General features: G+C 45.4%; 2 protein-coding genes across 2 annotated transcripts; both read right to left on the bottom strand.

Moving 5' to 3' along the window:
- Window positions 1-1745: 1745 nt before the first annotated feature.
- On the bottom strand, window positions 1746-6425 carry SSBP1 (single stranded DNA binding protein 1). The gene is made up of 6 exons (XM_041487550.1): window positions 6259-6425; window positions 5302-5362; window positions 4241-4381; window positions 3517-3604; window positions 2928-3016; window positions 1746-1911 (listed from the first exon to the last, which is right to left on the bottom strand). Exons 1-6 carry the CDS (start codon window positions 6280-6282, stop codon window positions 1865-1867), a joined length of 450 nt encoding a protein of 149 aa, XP_041343484.1. The 5' UTR covers window positions 6283-6425; the 3' UTR covers window positions 1746-1864.
- A 1237-nt stretch (window positions 6426-7662) lies between these two features.
- On the bottom strand, window positions 7663-19052 carry WEE2 (WEE2 oocyte meiosis inhibiting kinase). The gene is made up of 11 exons (XM_041487515.1): window positions 18720-19052; window positions 15860-16056; window positions 15273-15321; window positions 13515-13687; window positions 12725-12846; window positions 11311-11457; window positions 10454-10555; window positions 10043-10128; window positions 8966-9136; window positions 8738-8880; window positions 7663-7819 (listed from the first exon to the last, which is right to left on the bottom strand). Exons 1-11 carry the CDS (start codon window positions 19050-19052, stop codon window positions 7663-7665), a joined length of 1680 nt encoding a protein of 559 aa, XP_041343449.1.
- Window positions 19053-20094: the final 1042 nt, after the last annotated feature.

The raw sequence follows: 20094 nt of genomic DNA, 5'->3' as shown, positions 1-20094 counted from the left end.
GGCAGTGCAGAATCACTTGGGAAGGCCTTTCCTGCTGCCAAGCTGTGCTGAACATTCAGCACACGGCTTCCAGTGTGTGCTCAAAGTCAGTGTGTGCCGTCTTTGTAGCAGGTCAATCTTTAAAAGTGTACTAGCTACTTTAAATAGAACTGGAAGGGCAAGAAAACTCAAAGTTCTTGAGTAAATATTTTTCCTTGCTGGCACCTAATCCTAATACCTTGTGCTAGCTCTGCTGTCTCCAGCTTGAGCCAGGGGCAGAGATTAGCAGGAGCTATTCAGCAGCTGCAGAGTTCTGGCCACTCCATTGTGGTGGTGAAGGGAATCCTTGCTGCCACTTCTGCTCTGAGTCTGGAGGAGAAAGGCAGTTCCCAGACACCAAAACAGACACTGCCACGAGCTCCACCACCACAGCAGAGTGCAAACAAGGTGACCACTGAATGAACAGAAGCTCAGCACATTTGCTCAAGGCCTCCTAGCAGAAAGCTCAAGACAAACTCCAGCTTTTAGCAAAGAGAAAAAATTTGTGTGGACCAAGCACAAACTACTTGGATCACTACTGTGCAAGAGCATCATAATTCTCACAGCAGTACAACAGGCTCAGATTAAACAAGTAGTTAAAGGAATTAAAGTCAGGATTTTCTATTTAAAAAGAAAATCTCCTGTGGATAGCAATCCACTGAAATAGCTAAGCCTTTGCAATACATCTGACACCCCAGTATGCCAGTGACAGGGGCTTGGATACTTGTTAGAGCTTTAACATCAACCAGAAATAGATGCTGAATTGAAATAACTGAAATTTTTGTTAGTACAGACAATGTGCACAGGGCATTAAAAAACCCCCAAAGTTCAGTAGGGGAAAGAGCTGCAAAGACTATTAATGTGTTCTGCACTGGGATCAGAGAGAGATGAGATACAAAATCCCACCAGCTCTGAAGGCAGGAAATTGTCACTTCTAATATTATTCTTTCCCTGTTCAATCATGTTGTATTACAGTGGGAATTTCCCCGTCTCTTTTTTTTTTTTGTGTAGTAGAATTAAAGTCGTTTTAGTTGAGCAACTTCTTACCAATACATAATTCTCACTCTGACAACAAAACGCAGTGAAACAAGGGCCACTCCCACACTACAAATCCCAGACCCGGAACGTATTTCATGTTTTCCATGCGACTCCCCGAAGGCACAGCCAAGGCAGTCGCTCCTCCAGCTCCTCCTGACGGCAAGCCATGGGCACAGCACCCTGACGAGGGATGGGATGGGAATGCTGATGTCATCCTACACCAAACACCACAACAAACAAGACCTAAGCAGGGTTTGGAGAAAGACAATACCTAGGATCAGCAGAGGGTCAGGTGCAAATGCACAGGAGGCCTTCTCCGGGTCTGTGACAGAAATCTCCAGCTGAGCACTAGTCAAGGCCAATGATTCTGCTTTAAACTCACTGTCCAACTGGCTTAGTGAAGGAAAAACAGGGAATTACACCTATAGAACAGAGGAGGGATGTCTAAAGCAAGAGGGGATCAGGCTGGCAGGCCCCGCAAGACAGGAGAGAGATTAAGGCAGACAAGGACAGAAGGTTTGAGAATGGTTGAAGATGCAAAGAGTGACTCCCCATTTATATATTCATCAGCTCAAGAATTGATACAGCTGCCTGGGGTACTTCTTTTAAGGAGAAAAAAAATAAAGTAATACAAAAGATCATAACAGAGAGAAAACACATGGGAGAACAAAACACACAGAAGCACCCTCTAGGTAACAAACATTTTATTTATTTCTTAAAGGAACTACAGCAATATATATGACTACAGAATTATGAAGCACTGAAAAACCAAAGGAATGAAATGGCCTGGATCCAAGCACTAAGGACATCACACCTTTTCTCTCACTGAGCCATCACTCAGAAAAATCACATTATCTGAAAAGAAATTTAAAAAATTAATCTTGAGCATTGTTTTGCCTTGTTGCAAGCCTTCACACCATGACGCCCAGGTACCTGAGTTAAAATAAGTTGCTAATATGTAGATTTTGGGACAGAATAATAGTTTATAAAACAGTGTCCAATGCACTCTATCTCCCCTGAAAGCAGACAATTCAAGGTGGCCATAAGTACTATGAAACAAGTGTGCTAAAGCTGATGAAAAGCTGCTGAACAGTGAAAGACACTAAAATATTTTAAAATAATGGTTTAATTATTTCACTACAATATCCACCAGTTACAGCTTATTTCCCTTTTCTTTTGTCATGTTCACTCTGCACTATATACTGTATACCGTGTCAACGGCCTGTAGGAATATGGGAAGCTCCTACTTCATCAAGCCTAAGGAATTTCTAAAGTGTCTTGAGACTGGGCCTCTTGAACAAGAAACCATTAGGAGAACACTAATTAAAAAACATAATTGCTTCTTCCTTCCAGCATTGCTAGCTTTTAAAGAGGCTGCAGAAACATCCAGGAATATGACTGTTCTTTTTCCTTTTTTTCCCCTCTCCTTTTCCTCTGTTCTAGTCTTTCCAGACATACTTGTGTAACAGAAATGTTTGCTCTACTACCCAATTAATTTATCCCTCATTCAAAAGCAACACAGGAACAGCTCTATCCACAATAAAGATGCAGGATGCTCAGGCTATTTAAAGGCTCAATGAACAAGCTGAGTTTCCTAGTTTTCTTTGTTGTGTCAACCCAAGGCACAAATCTACTCCTTATCCATTCTGTGGGATAAACAAATGACACCAACACTTTGCAACTGGATACTCTCATTTTCTGTGTGTTCACAAGCAGTGCCAGAGGAAATCTTCTGGTACACACTATCCATTATCTCAAAATCCCTGAGTGTGGATACTGAGGATGAAGACAAACCAAGATTCATTTCAGAGGCCCTCCACCCTCTTTTCATTTTAAAAGGGCAAGGGGCACCTTGGTGCTTTGCTTCTTACCTGCTATAATTGTTGTGGCCTGTCGCCTCACATTGTTCTTATCTGTATATTCACCATAATCTATCTTCCCTTCAACAAAGATTCGAGAGCTGAAAAAAATGAAGAATTTGATTTTGGTCAGAGAACTGTGCTGCTATTTTCCACTCTATAATTCTAGAATGGTTTGGATTAAAATGGGATCCTAAAGACCACATGTTCCAAACATCTGGCCATAGCAGGAATATATCCACTAGATCAGGCTGCTGAAAGTCCCATCCAGCCTGACACTTCCAGGATACAGCTTCTCTGGGCAAGTGCGCCAGGGCCTCACTACCTTGACAGTAAGGTTTACATCCATATATCCAACCTAAATTTTCCCTCATTCACTTGGAGCCCATGACTCTTTGTCTTATCAGTACACTTCCTGATGAAAAGGCTGAATTCAGAATCTGATTCAAACTACACAGGCTTTTTTATCAGTTGTTTGTAGCTGCTCTGCTAACTTGTTTTATGGCACCTGTATCTTACTTACAGTTCCTGGTCACTATAATTATTACAGTAATCCATTATTAAGGCATTAAATCCTCACACACATTTGTTATTCACTTACCCTTTCCTCACATACTGATAGGTGACATCCCTGAGGCCAGGTCTGAAGACAGAGATCCTGTGCCATGTCGTCTTCTGACTGATATCACCTAAGGTACACAGAAGTAAAAGAGCTGGATGCCAAATCCTCTTTGTGATACAAGACTCAGAAATTAGCTTCAACACATTGATATTCTCAAATTATGTGAAGTGATTTGAAAACAGAAGTATACTAGTACTCCATCTCCTACTTCACTCCAGAACTAAATGTTCCACTCATCTGTGTCCAAACACATTCTTGTGCAGAAGCACAGTTCAAACCAAGACATTGTTTTTTCTGTAAGACAGTGCTCACACTAGTAATTTTTTCCCCCCTCAGACACTTCACACTGAATAGAATCTAGAGAATGAGACATCTGCAGATGCAAACTGATGACAGAATCAATGAGAAAATAATTTTTTCTTTATTTTTCTCATCCTGAAACAAGTAAGAGTACAGAATCTGCTATGCCTCTGACATACCCCCACCAGTGACAAACTGCCCACTCCACACACTCTCCTCTCCTGAGGAAAGTCAACAGCAGATCTCTCCTCAGTACATGCTGCTGGGGATCAGTAAGACACACACAAATGCACCAGCACCTCTGCTGAGCTCAAAGGAACCTTCCTGCACCCCAGAGATTTGTAAGTGTGCTGCTGCTGGCCATGCAGCTGTGACCTGGGACACGTTGCTCATGCAGACTCACCTCCCTGGTTTACTTCACTATCTCCTGTCCGCCACATCTCATTGGTTGCAAGGGAAAATATGGTAACAGGATTTTTTCCTTCCACTTGCCTCATGATAGGGTCCTGTCCAACCCGACCAAGCAGCTGAACACGATTCATGGCTGAAACAAGAGAGACCAAACACAAAGGTGAATTATGATGCTTCTAAGCATGGCAAGCCATCAGTCAGCAGCTTTTCTCAAGGGCCAGGATCACAACTTTCTGCACCTCCTGAGCACTTTTAAAGCTCTTATGACATTTGGCTTTTTCAGGCCCCAGGAGATGGTTGACCACATCTATACTGTCATTATCACTGTGAACTAACTGATTTAAAAAGCCAAAGGTTCCTTATTCTTTCTGTTCCATCTCTTTCACAGATGCATCCATGTACCACTTAAGACTAAACTGCATTTATGTGACTTTTATTTGTTTCATAATGATAAAACACAATGCACAGCAGTACCTTTGAAGCAAAGCTGCATTACTATACTCCATCCTCTGAATGAGGGAGTCAGTTTTTACACCATTACCAGGCCTAGGCAGACACAGTCTATCCCTTCTCCATGTTCAAGGACAACTGGAAGAAGTCAGGTAAGTATCCCTCATGCACAAGGAGCACTTGAAGTGAATAGAGAAGGCTGAAGAACACCTGGAGCAAATCCTGCTGGGGCAGCACCACACAGACAAGTGCCCCAAGGACCCAGGAGTCTGAGAAACAAGCACACAAGACAGCTGAAGGCAGGTGTTAGAAACCAGGCCAACAGCAGACCCAAACCACTGCCACAGATAAAGCACAACGACCTGCCCTATAGAGGGGGTAGTCTTTGTCAGGGCTTTCTTCTTTTCCCCTAAACTGCTGCTTCACCTGACAGAGACCAGACAGGAAGCCACTCAAGACTGTGTGCTTGAAACAACACATTCTTAGGTGCTACACTGAGGAGCTACCACTCCTACCTGCTTCTCTCCTGCCTTATTTCAGATGTCCTAAAACTGAGATAAACACAATGAGTAACAACTAAATTGCATCTCAGGAGGTACTTACATCTTTCAAGTACCAATGAGTTAACCGTATCAGAGTCATGTCTTACAAACTGGCGTAGCACCTGAAGGAACAGAGAAATATGAGTTTCCAAGACACAAACTATGAACAGCATTCACAAGTCTTCACACCTCATTTTCTGTGCACTTGCAGAGGCTCTGCGAGTATGTTCTTTGCCAGGTAACTAATGGGGGACCTGAGGAAAGACATCTGTTCAGCCAAATGAAGCTAGTAAGAGTACTTAAAAAACATCTGGTTAAATCAAGGTTAAAGAGTTGCCTAGAAAGAAGCGTGGCCCAAAGGTATACCTCCAGCAGTTATTTTTGGGACATGCAGTTAACTACTGTTTTTCTGTAATATGTAAATAAGAAGGGAGGAGGTTTGTAGGAGAGTGGGGCTTTAGTTGTTTCAGCTTTAGTCTTTGGAAACAAACAGGTCTGATGGTTCTGCTTCGTTTCAGAGTTTAACCAGGTGTGCCCAAAAAGTACATCCACCCACTGGAATGAGCAGTGGATGCACTGACACACTTGTCCCAAAGTAAATCTAGGACACAAAATTCTTAGAACTGCAAGTAGGAAAGCTGCACAGGAACTGCCATTATTCCAGCAAATATTCCAGCTTAGAAGAAAGGAAGGGGGCGGGGGGGAAGCCCAGAAAGACTTCCGCTAGATGTCCACGTGCGGGAATTGAGAAAAAAGGCTCATTTCCCAGAACAGGTGGTTCCAGAGCTCAACTCTGTCTCCCTAAGAGCAGACCCAGCGCCGAGGCCCCGGCCAGCGGGCACGGCCGGCCGAGGGCTCCGGGGCGCTCGGCTCTGTCCGCCCCTCCCCTCCCCGGGGCAGCGCCGAGCGCGGTTCCGCGTCCGCAGAGTCGCTGCAGCCTCGCTGCGGGGCGGAGGGGCCGCAGCTGCTCCCCCCGAGGGCGGCCGGGCCCGCGCTCCGCGACCCCGCACGGCCCTACCTGCCACGCCGGTCGCCGCCACATGCTGCCGCCAAGCCTGCGGAGGGGAAAGCAGGGCTGAAGCAGCGCCCCAGCGAGCCCCGGCCCGGCCCGGCCTCCGACCCCGCGCCCTCCGCACCTCTCCCGCTGCCGCGCTGCGCCCGCGGCCGGCCGGAAGAGGAAAGGGCCGGGCGGGAGGTTCCGGGAGGAAACGCGCCCGAGCCCCCGGGACGGCGGCGGCGGCACGGGCAGCGCCGCCACCGCGCACCCCGAGCCCCCGGGAGACACAGAGCTCGCGGAGGAAAAAAATAACGAACAAAATTCCATCACTCCATTATCGGTTAAAAAACGATAAAACCTTTATTCGCACGAAACGATAGGATCTAACAGTTAAAAGCCAGCATGTGCAACGTCATAAAACAAACCAGTAAAACCTGGAAATAAGCGAGTTACCAAGCGCTGCCTCATAACATTGCAGCGCTCTGTCCAACCAACACAAACGACAAGGACCCCCAAAGTTACATTTAGCGGGGAGAGGGGGAAGGGTGTGTAAGACCTCAAATACATGCAACCATTAACATGGGCAACTCCAAAAAGCTGACAAAGCCTTTTCTAATTGCTCTCATCTTTGCTGAAAGGCTGCAGTTCACAGGCAGGCAGCTGCACCACGTGCGAGATACTGGAGGGGAGTTGGGTACAGACAGACCCAGCTACCAACACACTGCCCCACGCGTCTCCCCCATGGGAACAAGGAGTCCTCCCCGATTGACAGAAAACGAGTCGGGCATCAGGGACTAACTAGTCTGTTAGAGCACACCCAGTTACAAAAGTTTTGTTGCTGAAATTTGAAAAAATGTTTTTATTCAACTCCCACTCCTTAAAGCATTTTCTATTACTCTGTGTCCCCCCCTTAGTGAAACACCACTCCAGCTGCACCCTAAGCCCCCCAGGACAGCTGTGTGTAACCAGCCTGACTCCTGATATGTAGCTAAAACTGGCTGCCATAGTCTCTGCCTACTTGCTCGTAGAAGGGGCCAGCTGTAGATGCTGTCTCCCTGTGCAGCCATCAACACCCCTCTAAAGATATAGTCAGGCCAAGTGTTAAGACTGCCAAATCAATAACAGGGCCCAACTCAAGAAAGAGGGAAGTGAGTAGAGAAAATGTCATTCTTTTGTCATGGCAGAGTTACACTGAGTCTACAGCAAGGCAAATTACACAAGAAATTAAACAGGTAAAAGACTGAGGACAACCTTAAATCCCATTATCCAACACTTGCAGGCCAGTCATTCTTTTCTCAGCCAACATCTCATCATAACTAACAGGGGAACAAAGAAAAAAAAACGGGGAGAGAACATGGGGCATTGGTGTGTGCAGACCCTCTGCTTTCACAGGGCCATTCAGCAGTCTTTGGACAACACAGAAATTCAGAAACCCAGAGTAAAGCTAAACGAGCGACAGCTCTTCCCTCCCACCAGACGCTTGCTCTTCTGCTTAGAAGAGGTTTCAGACTCTTGTAACTTGGCACTTCCTAAGGCTTGGTCCTTCATGAGGGTCTGGGCAAGGCGAGCTGCTTTAAGTTCCCTGCAGGGGGGAGACGAAGGGAGAGGAAAGGAAGAAAACCATGTAATGCATGAATCCACAGTAGCTACAGAAGCAAACTATGAACAATCTTGCACACGAGGGTTACTGTAATACTCCAGCACTGCTGGAAGGGGGCAACTTCTCAGCCCAGACGATAACATGAAGATTACTGTGCTGTCTCTGTAGTTTGTTTGAAAAGGTAGGAGGTCTGAAGATTTACCAGAAGAAAACTATGTATCAGGTCAGTAAGACATTGGCACCAGTATGTGGAACACCTGGCTGAGTTTTTCTCCCATTGTTTCAGATAGTTGTGAGTGCTGAAATTTAGATCAGTGTAATCTCATACATATATAATACCTAAATAAAGGCAGATGCTTCTTTTCCATTGCCTTTCTTCCCTTTCTGGTACTTGCTGCTCTTCCAGAGCATTCACACTTCTGTCTACACAGAAAACCTCTTCCCCAGCTGATGTCTACACTTAAGAGGGGTTGTGGGGACGTTCTTAGACCCCAGCACCCCAAAACACTACTGCCAACAGCAGTGAGAGGGAACAAGGGAAATCTGCCACCACCTGATGTTTCTTTTCCTTCTATGCTTAGCCCACTATCTCAGTGCATTATCAATTCCTCATCTTCCCACTGGCTGCAGGTTGTATCAGCATTTTGCATCACCAGTGGTTGCAGGAAACACACAAGTTTGCTGTTATAACTCAGCCATCTCCTCCAAGCCAGAGCTGAAGCACAGCTGCTGCCTGGGCACTGCAAGTCCCTGTTTTACATCCCCATTATCCCCAGGCACAGGAACTGGCTGGGGATTTCTGCACGTGCATTCTCCCAGCAATACCACCCTCCATTCAAAGCTGGTGACCATCATGGTTGTGCCCATGCCTTCTCCCCTTCATGCCCAAGCCAGCTCTACCTTTCCAGCATGGCAGTCTTGCATTTCTCCATATTTAGCTGCTCCTGGAGCTGCACAGCTTTTCCACATGAAGGACGGAGAACAGGGTGTTTGGTGAGAGCCGTGGCAGAAGGTCTTTGTGCTGGGTCAGGATGGATCATGAGCTAGAAGGCAAAGGAGTTCAGAGTCTAACATTCCTGTCACATGCCTGCTGCAAAAGCCACCATCCTGTCAAGACTACTTCCTCACCTTAAGGAGCTCAAGAAAACGGTGGGGAAGCTTCTGGGGGATGGGTGGGACATTGCCTTTCCGGATGTGGTGCCACAGGGCCCCGTTGTGAGGTAGTGGTGCTGTCCCAGCTGCCAGGGCCACTGTGAGTGCCAGGGCAAAGATGTCTGCCTTGGGCAAGTAGCAGTATTGCTGCAGAGAGAAGGGAAAGGTGTTAGAAAGGAACATCTTGCTACACTAAGCAAAGGTGAGTTGGGGTATGAGCTCAAAAAGAAACAGCCAAGCAAGTGTGTGTATACAGCACTGCCTTCACCACTCCAGTGAGCTGTTTCCTGCTATTCAGGATGAAAACATTGGCAGCAGGCTGGAGGACTAAGCAACAACACATTGGCTCTCGGCCATAAAGACCTTGCAGGCCACGTTGGGATCACTGCAGTAACTCCAGAGGATGGCCTAACACATGTGTACCTCCAGCCTTCATCACAAGGCAGTGAGCTACCCATGCCCAACTCACACTGAAGGCTGCATCTGATACATTGGCCTAACAGTTCCTAAATCCACTTGCAGCACAGATGCTGTCCCTTAAATACCTGAACTGAATAACACGTCCAAGCTGGTTATTCAATTCTGATTCCCTTTACATATGTTGGCTGGAGTGACAAAACTGCAGTCAGTTTAAGAGGTGTGTTGGACCTCCCACCTCTCCTACTATTTGTTCAGTGTTTGTTTTACAAGGCATCTGTCTGGGTAAATATGTTCCTCAATAATCACATCCAGTAGTTTCATCTCAGCTGGATATGCAAATCAAATGTCTTCAAACTGATAAAGGTTTTGTCTCACTAATCCCTCAAGGGGAATAGCTGCAGTAATCCAATGATAGCTACTTATGAAGTATTTACATATTAAGTATTTGCATAAGACCCACACCACTATTGTTCATGATAAAGTGATAATTTTACAGATTTCACAGCCAGACCAGACAGTTGAAAGAGAAGATAAGGTGAGGAACAAGTTAGACTAATGACTGTTCTGCAGTTGATCTCTCCCCACTTGTTCTCCCACCTTGTTCTCCCCACTGCCCAGCTCTAGCAGTTTTACCTCTTGCAGAATCTCATTGGCCAAAAACCGTCTGTCTCCTTCCTCCACCTGAGGGTTTGTTATTGATGTCACATGTCCAAGGTCACCTGAGACAAAGAACAAGCAGTTGAAATGTCATGAAGCAAACTGAAGTCATTCTCCAATAAAAGCTTCCCCTTTATAGGCACTAACAGAGAAATACTGAGTAAGAGAGCAAGCCTGCTCCTGACTCAGGAATCTGCACTTGGAAACAAGCACATGAATTTTCTGTGACTTGTCTTCTCAGAGGAATAATTCTGGTGAGTAATTGGGGCATTCATGACTATTCTATCAGTTCTGTGTGCAAGTCTCTTCAGCCACAGGACACAGCAGTCTCAGGCAGTAATGGGCAGCCCTAATCTTAGGCCAGCTGTAAAGTAGGCAAAAACCTACCAATCTTATACACCACACCAGGAGAGAATTCATCTTCACTGTCACTCTCCTCCTGCCCAGCAGGGCCTGAAACTGCCAGCTTGTGACAGATGAAGATATTACCTGCAAGACACAGAAGTTCAGCAATAAGGTGATACCAGTAGTCAGGCTGCAGCGCCTGACAACTTCGTAAAAATCCCACCTGTCAAAGTAGTTAAGCTTTGCAGCTAGAGAAATTATGCACATGCTTCCCACCCTGTAGTCAGCTTTCTGCCCAGCTCACATTCAGACACACAGCTGGCATAAGACAGCTGTATCTTGTGCATAAAATATCCCAGTGAAATCAGCTTTCCCCTCCCTCTGCCCTCTACAGAAGAATAATTTCAGGAGGAAAAAGGAGTTCCCCTCTAATATTAACTATGTGACAGAGGGGAAGCATTGCCCTGGAGGTGACCATCCTGAGCTGCAGAGAGGAAACCTTGTTACTATTTTTGCAGGAACTTAATCCCCTCAAGGTAGCTCAACACACAAAAGGCAAGTGTTGTGCAACAGGACAGCGTAATTAAGGAAGTCCCCATCTTCCCTGGCAGCTCTACTTGTGCCGTCAGTATGAAGGTGATTCCCATGAGCTAGGATTGCAAAGGTCATGAGACAGGAGTAAAATGCTGACAACTATCAGAGTAGGCTCAATTTTAGAGCAGCAGTAGGGGCACAATTCAAAATAAAAATAAAACCAAAACACCAGTCACAAGACAAGGGCAAGGTCCTATTTTCTTTGGAGCACTACAGTCAGTCCACTCAGAAGGATTTATTACAGGTCCTGCCCTTGAGGGATCACTAGGAAAACCCTCCACAAAGGAGGAGGGCTCTATACTTACTAGGTTTGATATCCAGGTGCACAAGGCCAGAGTTGTGGATGTATTTTAGTCCCATGGAGACTTGCAGCAATATTTCCTTCAGCTCTCCTTCTGGGAAATACTGCCCAAGCTTTGCATTTTCCAGCAGCACATCTTGGAGACTCCCACCTAGCGGAAAACAGGCAGTTTGAGACCTGACAGAGGTTTTATGGAACAGCATGTTTGAAACAGCTTAGCTGCCCAGGACACTTGGAGGCTTGCTAGAGACAAACCCCAACCACAGCAGCTCTGTGTGCTCTAGTGAGCAAACTTGGACATCACCACTTGGCTTCAACCTTCCCACTGCCCTGGAATGCCCACCTGCTGCTCAACAAGGATGACCAACTGTAGTTCTACCTCTGGCCTACAGCTCTACATCCTGCCAGAAGGGTTGACCTGTTAATGATGCTGGTGCTGCTGCAAGTGAACAGCAGAAAAATTAATTGCTTCTGCTGTGCTTAGATGCAGAAAGCAGGTATAGGAATGGTGGAACAAGGAAATTAAGTCCCACTAGCAGATTTTTGATTGAAAATCATTAAACAGTGAACACAGTTTTGTGGGTCTCCATTGAGACACTATGTAAATTTCAGAGCTAGAAGATATCATAGCCTCTGTCTCCATCAGCTTACTTCTCATCACGTCTTTTGGCCTCAGATGTTCAGCCACCAGAACACAAGCAATACACCCATGCTGCAGCAGTGAGCACATTTCGTGGTTGCCTCCACCAGATTTTAGAGCAGTACTCCAAACAGTTGTCACCACTCTTCACTAAGCTTCAAGACTACAGGTGCAGTCAAAAGATGAACATTACATATTTGCTTTCAGCAACTCTGGTAGTTAAAGGAATCTTCTTCAATTTCTCTCAAGCAGTGGTATTGCCAAGGGCAAACTCCAGTAGGAGTTTGCCACCCTGCCTGCAGCACCCCATTTATACTTTGCCTCATCATTTACTCCATTCCTCTGCAGCTGTAAACCCCTTTCTTCTAGTCAGGAAGCAAGGTGCCTTCATCCAACCAGTCACTACCCACTCCCATTAAGAAGAGGTTTTGCCAAGATACATGGCCCTTAAGTCAGCAGCTCTTGAGTCACTCATATCAGGTGTTACCTGGACAGTCCCAGCACAACCCTAAGCATCAGAATGGGGAATTCTTCTCCAGGCCAGCCAAAAAAGAGAAACAATTTTCAAATCCCAGAAATACAAAGTTCCACTGCTTCTAAAACATTAGCACCACTCAGAGCTTCATCTAAATATTATGTGCCCTTACTGGATTCTCCACAGAAATGCAGCCCCAGGGCAGTTTGCTTTCTTGTAAGCCAAAACACCCACATTTAAGTACAAAAGAAGGCAACTTTGCCCATGCAGAGATCTCAGCCTTGAATGCTGTCCAGCCCTTACCATTGCAGTGCTCGTTCTGGATAATCATGTGATCATCCTCTGCCCAGGCCGAGTAGTAGCGCACGACATGGGGGTGGTGTCCCAGGACAGCGTGGGCATAAACCTCGCGCAGTGCCAGCTGCCTAGGGAGGCACACATGGAAAAAGCTGAGGTGACAGGCTGCCAGAGGCTACTTGGCACCAGGAGAGGAGCACTGCTTTGCAGCCTGAAAGTCCTGAACCCCTCTGTTCCCCCTTTCTCTCAGGTTTTGACAGACAGACTGGCTCTCACAGCTGCTGAGGCAAAACCTGCCCTTGGTCAAATGCCCTGAGCAGCTGTTAAAGAAAATAATTGCTGAGCAAGTCTTTTTTTAAAGAGACAAAGGCAGCAGCAGCTTCAAAGACTTTGCTTTAGCTATAGGACATCACAAGCTGGTCAATACAGATAAGAGTAGTCCTGGCCATGCAGCAAGGCAGGGACTGTAGTATGTCTGTCAAATAAACTTCTTGGCAGTTATTGTAAAGAAATTGAATTGTATTGTAAAGAAATGGATGGACCCAAGGTGATCAGGTATTCCATCCTCTCACTTTGCTGTGCATGTGACTTCTTCCTTCCCTAGACATTTATATCCAATAGCTTTATAGTGGTATCTTCCCCCACTCTCCCAGCTGTTACTTGGAAGTGCAGCAGTAGCCAATTTTTGCTCATGCCACACATCAGATACTTTTAGATCCACACTCCCTCCTTCCCATCACACCTCTCAAGAACATGCCCATCATTTCAACTGGCAGTTTCCAGCCAGCACACTCACTCATCTGAGGATCCTGCCAGAGGCCTTTTGGAGCGTTTGATGGCATAAACACATCCATCAAGACGTTTGATGCACTTGTAGACAGAGCCAAATTCCCCTACGCCAATTTTTTCTAGTTCCAGGAACTCCTTCTTGTAGCGGGAAACCATATTGCTCGCCTTCAGAGTATATCTCTGCAGAGTGACAAAAACAGCAGAGACAAATAGGAGTTGAAAGACTCAATAGCTGCCATTGTTTTAGAGGTGTGTAACACTTGCTGTCACTGAGCACCCACATTGCTCCCTCTCCCATTCTGGGTGTTCATCCAGGCATATGTGCAGGTGCATGGCCAGTTCTTGAAACCGGCGTTTCAGTTCTTGAAATTACCTTTCACTTGTGTTTTTTCTGACCACTTTAACACCACCTTCCCTGGGTTGGCCAAGTTTCAAGGCTGTTTGGTTGGTTTTATATGATCAGGACTTGTTAGCCAGAGAGGTAGAAATTGTAGGTAAGGAGACATTTAGTCTAGTTGGCTGTATATGCCTAAGCCTCCTTGGGTTACTGCCATCAAATCTCTTCTCCTGACAAGGCAGACCAGTTCCTAGACCCACAACTGATGCATTCAGTCAGGAATGAACAGCAGGCAACAGCAAGGTATTGGCCTAAAGACAGGACTTGAGAAAACCTTAGATCTATTGCCTGTTTTGAGCTCAGGAGAGGAGCTTGGTGTGTTGGCTTTGTGTGACTCCAGCTTTGCAGGAGCAGCTCTACCCTGGCAGCTGCGGTTGCCTGCAGCCAAAGCCATTCTGTGTCAGCTCAGGCTCTGCAGGTTTGAAGCACCAGCTGTTGGCTAATGGCAGATTAGCTGGTCTCAGTGTATTTGTTTGTATTCCCACTGGTATCTCACCCAGAGACACTTTTCCACAAAGAGTTGAAAGCTGGCAGAACAGTTGGAACATAATTATTGCTACAATAATGGCCACTAGGGATCTAGGAACTGCTGGTACTGCTGGGAGAGTGATGCCTACTGGCAAGAAAAATAAGTAAAGAAAAGATAAGCACTGGAGCATAAAGTGAACATCAAGAGTGGTCTAAGTGATTTTTCTCCATCCCTTACAGGGACAGCAGCTCATGTTGCTCAGTGGCTTCCACAGAAACTGCTGTGATTGCTGTAGTTTATGGTACAGAGGAGGAGGTAAGTGTTGGTCCTCACAGCCAGTAAAATCTGGCTCGCATGAAACAGAAGCCCTTCCCAACAGGTTGCATTTCATAAGGCAGCTGTATTTTACACTATCTTAAGAAGCTTGGCAGTAAGAATACCTCCTATTACTCAGTTTTATACCTATATTACATATTCAATCTCATTAGCAATCAAGCAGAATAATAGTCCAGTAATTCACGAGTTACTTGAGGCTTTCTTCTAGGTACAACAATTTCGGCAGCCTTGGATTCGGTTGCCTGGTAGCAGATTTGCTCTGCAGGTGTAGTTTTTCCAGGGAGACCATTTGCCTGCAATCCCAGTCTCCTCGGCTAGAGGGTACCGTTATCCTTCCATAAGCCTGGCTATTGCAGTTATAAAGAACAATTCCACCTTTTCCAAGTCTGTCATCTCAAACTAATTTTAGCAAAGCATTCAGCGTAGACCTTTTCTGTCATAGGTATCCATTCTCTGGCACGGTGCCATGGTTTATACTCCAATAACAGAACAAATCCCATCAAACACCAATCTTTTACAAACATGTTATCCACTCTATGGGAGGAAAACGTACAGACACTCACCTTTGTAGGTAGCTCCTTTTTAATCTGGCTTCCTGGATGAGGATCATTCCTGTAACAGAAGATTAGGAAAGTCTGGTGTATCATTTCAGTGCAGCAATCCAACTGGGTTTGAAATTAACATATCTTTCAAATGAACCTCCAAACCTTGCTTCACAGCCTAACCATGTATTTTATAGAGTTGATAAACAAGTTTTTAATTGAGGTCTTAAGACTGTAGTCTCAGGTTAGGAATTCTTTGTTTCCATTTAGGAGGCCTCCACAAAGTGATTTCAGTACTGCCCACAGGACAGAGTGGCATTGTCCAGAGGCATCATTCTCCTGACCTCCTCATTACTGGTGAAGCTGCAGCCAAAGCACTAAAGAGAGCTGTTGATCCCCCACTTACCTTTCTGAACAGAGGCAATGATTGATTTTTATTTATACTTCTGTTACCTTTATACATCTGCTAACATTTACTCTACACCAACAAATACTACAGAAGTAGATGATTCATTGTTAGCAAATAAGTCCAGATACTGAACATCTCCATTGCTTATATCCTTCCAACAGTCTGATTGCAGTCTGCTGCCTAAGAGTAGCTCACTTACAGCTCTCCTGCAGCCTTCCGTTTGCCATTAGGATGGAAGAGCATTTGTCGATAGGATTCTGGTGTGAAGGGATTAATGTTGACAAGAGAAGCTTGGGAAGAGTCAGAGTCAGCACGAGGAGTGAACCTCAAATGTCGAAAGCCTTTGGCTGGGACCTTTGTTGCAGATGAAGGAAAAGCTGTCTTTGATAACAGGCTCTGTATTGAGAGAAGAAAAAATAAGTGACAAATAAACCAGGACATTTTTTTTGTTGCTATTTCAGAATAAAATTCTTGTTCTCCTGTAATTCAAGGAGAACTCTGCTCCCTTCCTTGGCATAGCTGAATCATTAAATCCCTGTGTCCCTAGTTTAGTCCCCACAGTTTTCATTTTCCACAAAGCATTCCATTCTTTGTTAAACCCTTTCATATTCTATTCCCTGCTCACTTGGGCAAGGCCTGCAGAGCCATTTTGGCAATCACAGTCCTCAAGAGGAGCCAGCTGCTCCCCTTTCCTTCCTACTGAGAGGTAGAAATTGCATCATATGTTGCATTAACATAGAAGACCTAGTTCTGCCAGGCATGGACCATTGCATCAGTTCAGTCAGGACAGGTTTGTCAGGAGATGAGCTAGAACACCAGCCAGATTTCCCAGCACTAAGCAGCATTAGGACAGGGGAAGTTGCTAGAAATATTTTTTTATATGGCTACTAGCAAAGCAAAATGAATCCATTTCTCCTCATGAGTAAAAACCAGAGTTTCAGAAATTTAAGTTCAAGAAAGAACCTCTGGATCTTCTATAGCTCACCTTGCTACAGAATACAGGTCATTGTGTTTCACTCACTAGTCCAGAACCTTGGACCATGGAAAGCATATTCACCAGTCTTGAGCTGAAGACAAAAATCTGCTCACTCTGATTTGACTCCTTCAGTAACCATGAGCTTTTAAAAAATACATTTGGTTTTGACTTGTTTCAACTTCAATAGAGTGGTATAAGATCTAAAGGATTGTTTAACATCGTGCTTTCCTCTAGTTAAAAACCCTTTAAGAACACAAGTCTCCCTGTTGAAGATCAAGGTCTTATATCTTTTCAATCCCACAGTGATCTCACTATCATGATCCTGGAGCCACATCTCCACTCACATTTAGTGGCTCTGTCTGCAGGGCTCTGCTCTCTCTGTCCTTTCTATCATTTTCAAATGTTCTAAGGCCAACGCTCCCAGGTTTGTCTACAAGCAGATTTAGGCCCTTTGGAGCCCATCTTTTGAAGCATGCTTGGAAAACAAGACCTTTATCCCCGGAGAGAAAGGAAAATAAATGGTTGATTTCATGCAACTGCTGCTTATGGGCCACAACATGACAAACTACAAGCAGCATGTTTTGAATCATCCAGCCAACATGTTATCTACACAATGCACACCCTGAAAGCAGCCTTCACTACCTGCAGCCCATCTGGTCTGGAAAAGATTTTTATACATGTCTATTGTAGTTTAACCCCAGCCAGCAACTAAGCCCTCTGCTTTTGAATCCTTTGCTCACAACTACAATGCCTTCCTCAGTGGGATGGGGAACAGAAATAGGGAAAAACAGGTAGAGGCTGTAGGTTGAGAAAAGAACAATTTAATGATTAAAATAAAATATAATCATTATTAGTGCTATGAAAAGAGAAATAAAACCCAAGACAGACAAGTGATTCACAATTGCTCACCACCTGCTGACTGATGTCCAGCCCATCCCTGAGTCCTAATCAGCCCCTCCTGGCTAATATCCTTCTGTTTATATGTTGAGCATGACAGTCTATGGTATGAACTTTCCTCTGATTTGTTCCTGGCAGCTGTCCTGGCTATGGAGCCACACTGCTGCTGGTGCTTCTGCTCACTGGCAGAACATGGGAAACTGAAAAGTCCTTGACTTTGGGTAAACACTTCTCAGCCACAAGCATGTTTTAGCAACACTGTTCTTAAGCCCAAAATCACAATGCAGTACCAGTTACTAGGACAAAATTATCTCCATCCAAGCAAGGACAACTTCTCACCTATGCTAAGTGTCACTGCAGGAAGTTTTTGGAGTGATGTCCTTTAGACTGCTTTCCCCTAGAGAGTGGCAAGCCATTCCTCAGTAAATATTGCCACACAGTCAATCATAAGGCCAGAGGATCATCCTTGTCTCCACATAATCAGGTTTTTGGAGAAGGACAGAAGTCAAGTACTAGCTCAGAAGCATTAAAGCACTGATTTTCTGTGTAGCACTTAAGCAAAGGAGCAAACAATCTATTAACCAAGCAGGAACATTGAGAGAAGAGCAACAGCTACACTTCACTGCAGGTCTAGACTGCTTGGAGCCATGCACACACCAGAAATTATCTAGGAACAGAGAAGCTGGTGCCAAGTCTCTACCTGTGCTTACTCAAGACAAAAAGCAGTTGTATTATACTCTCTTCAAGAGGTTACACATAAAACAGAGGCTGGGATTATTCTCTCAAGAAACTGTCTCAGTAGCTAAGTTGTATTTTAGGACAGTGAAGAGATGCTAACCTCCCTCCACAAGCTCACATTGGTTTTGCTACCCCTTCCGTAGGAAATTTGCTACCCTGAGAACAAAGCCCTGCTTTCTTCAGATTCGCTGAACAACTGTCTTACACAAAAAGAAACACTGTGGCACCAGACAACAAGCTGGTTGGAGCTGACCAGTCTTGCCAGGCAAAGTACACATGCCAGCCACAACGCCATTTCCAATTTTCAAGACAAAACCCATTAGCATCCACAAATGTGCTGAACAGAGCAGCAAGTGCAGCTGCCTACCTCCAAGCTCCCCCCAGACAATGAGCTTCTTGAAGGGAGATGCATTTATCTCCTACAGAGGCGCTACAGACCTGCCATTACCTTAGGAGTGTGCGGGGTGTCACAGAGCTGCAGCTTTTTCCATGTGATGTGCAGTGGTGTCTCAGGTTTACTCCAGCTCTTGCTCACAGATGGGGAAGACTTCAGGGTGGGACTCATCCAGGCTTTTGTTCTGCTCAGGAAAATCTCACTAAGCTTTCTCTGAGGGGTTGCTGGCAGAGGACTGCTCTCTTGCCATTTCTGGAACTCTGAGCTTCTGGGGGGGCTCAAGCTCAGGGAGTCCTCCTCATTTACACTTCTTTCTTCACTCTCTTCACCACAACTGGAAAAGTCCAGTCGCTGAACGAATTCATTGTTGTTGTCCCAGTCATCCATGTTAGCACATGAAACAGAACAGGTAGAGCTGATACTGGCCTGTTTTGTTAGAGAGACAGAAAAACAGCATTATTTACAGATAAACTATCTTCTTCCTTGCTTCACCAAGGGCATCAGTTCTGCTGACCACACTCTGCAATCCCACATACACAGAAACCTTGGTCATTCGGCACTGTACCTAGACAGTATTGGTTGATGAAGAGCACCCCAGAATTACCAGGTACAAAGCCATTCCACTACTGCTCATGTAAAAACAGATTTTTGCTTTTTGCCTTACTGACATAAGTCAGATGCAACTCAGAAGTCACTGCCTTTGCCAGTAAGAATCATCTCCTATTCCCATCACACAAGGAAACACATACTAAAGAATAACACACACAGACTCCACTCACTTTCTTCTACAATAAATTTCTCAACCAGAGGGGAGGAAAAAAAAAATTCCATGCTACATACAGCTGTAAAAGCAGAGGATGCCCCAAGAAGTCACCAGATACCCCACAGACAGCCTCTCTCCTGCCCTGGACCATTTATAACCACCCCACACCTGAGCCAGTGCTAATGGGAAACATCTGGAGCTTGGCAGCACCTGTCCACAGTTGCCTGGTGGATGAAGAATTCTCTCTGGATGTGGATTTGCAGTGCCAACAAGCAGTTCTGCAGGGAGCCTGACTCCCTCTCAGTCTGAGTCATCTCCCTGCTCCTGCATGCTCATCCCTTCTCCAGCTTCCTGAGGCCTGTAAGGGGGATGATGTTTGCTGACAGCCTGTCTGCTCCATAATCCCATCAGAGATCCAGCCTTTGTGGGCTTTACCTTTTACCTGTATACCCCCTTTTACCTGTGATGATGGGGCCTTGTGTTTCCTCCTTTAAGTCTGAATTTCACTTCATGCATTTAAATATGCGTTAGTTTGGGCAAGCATTGCAGCCTGCATGAATAGGTCATTAGCCTAAGTCATAATGCACAGAATTATGAATGTATAATTTCTAAGACTTCAGGAGAGAGTCAGGAGCAGGTCAATGTCTCCCTTCACTGCACCTCTTT

The sequence above is a fragment of the Pyrgilauda ruficollis genome, unplaced genomic scaffold (assembly GCF_017590135.1).
Source record: "Pyrgilauda ruficollis isolate IOZ18807 unplaced genomic scaffold, ASM1759013v1 scaffold80, whole genome shotgun sequence".
Classification (NCBI taxonomy): domain Eukaryota; kingdom Metazoa; phylum Chordata; class Aves; order Passeriformes; family Passeridae; genus Pyrgilauda; species Pyrgilauda ruficollis.
This window is presented reverse-complemented; position numbering and strand designations above follow the sequence as displayed.

Excerpts from the sequence above, each read along its gene's own strand:
- SSBP1 (XM_041487550.1), bottom strand. The coding sequence starts at position 6,282 with ATGTGGCGGCGACCGGCGTGGCAG. Across the intron at positions 5,363-6,258 it reads GGCGGCGACCGGCGTGGCAG|GTGCTACGCCAGTTTGTAAG; the intron begins GTAGGGCCGTGC and ends CTGTTCCTTCAG. Across the intron at positions 3,605-4,240 it reads TAGTGAAGTAAACCAGGGAG|GTGATATCAGTCAGAAGACG; the intron begins GTGAGTCTGCAT and ends TGTGTACCTTAG.
- WEE2 (XM_041487515.1), bottom strand. The coding sequence starts at position 19,052 with ATGGATGACTGGGACAACAACAATGAATTCGTTCAGCGACTGGACTTT. Across the intron at positions 16,057-18,719 it reads ACACCCCGCACACTCCTAAG|AGCCTGTTATCAAAGACAGC; the intron begins GTAATGGCAGGT and ends CTCTCAATACAG. Across the intron at positions 12,847-13,514 it reads CTGGCAGGATCCTCAGATGA|GCAGCTGGCACTGCGCGAGG; the intron begins GTGAGTGTGCTG and ends GTGCCTCCCTAG.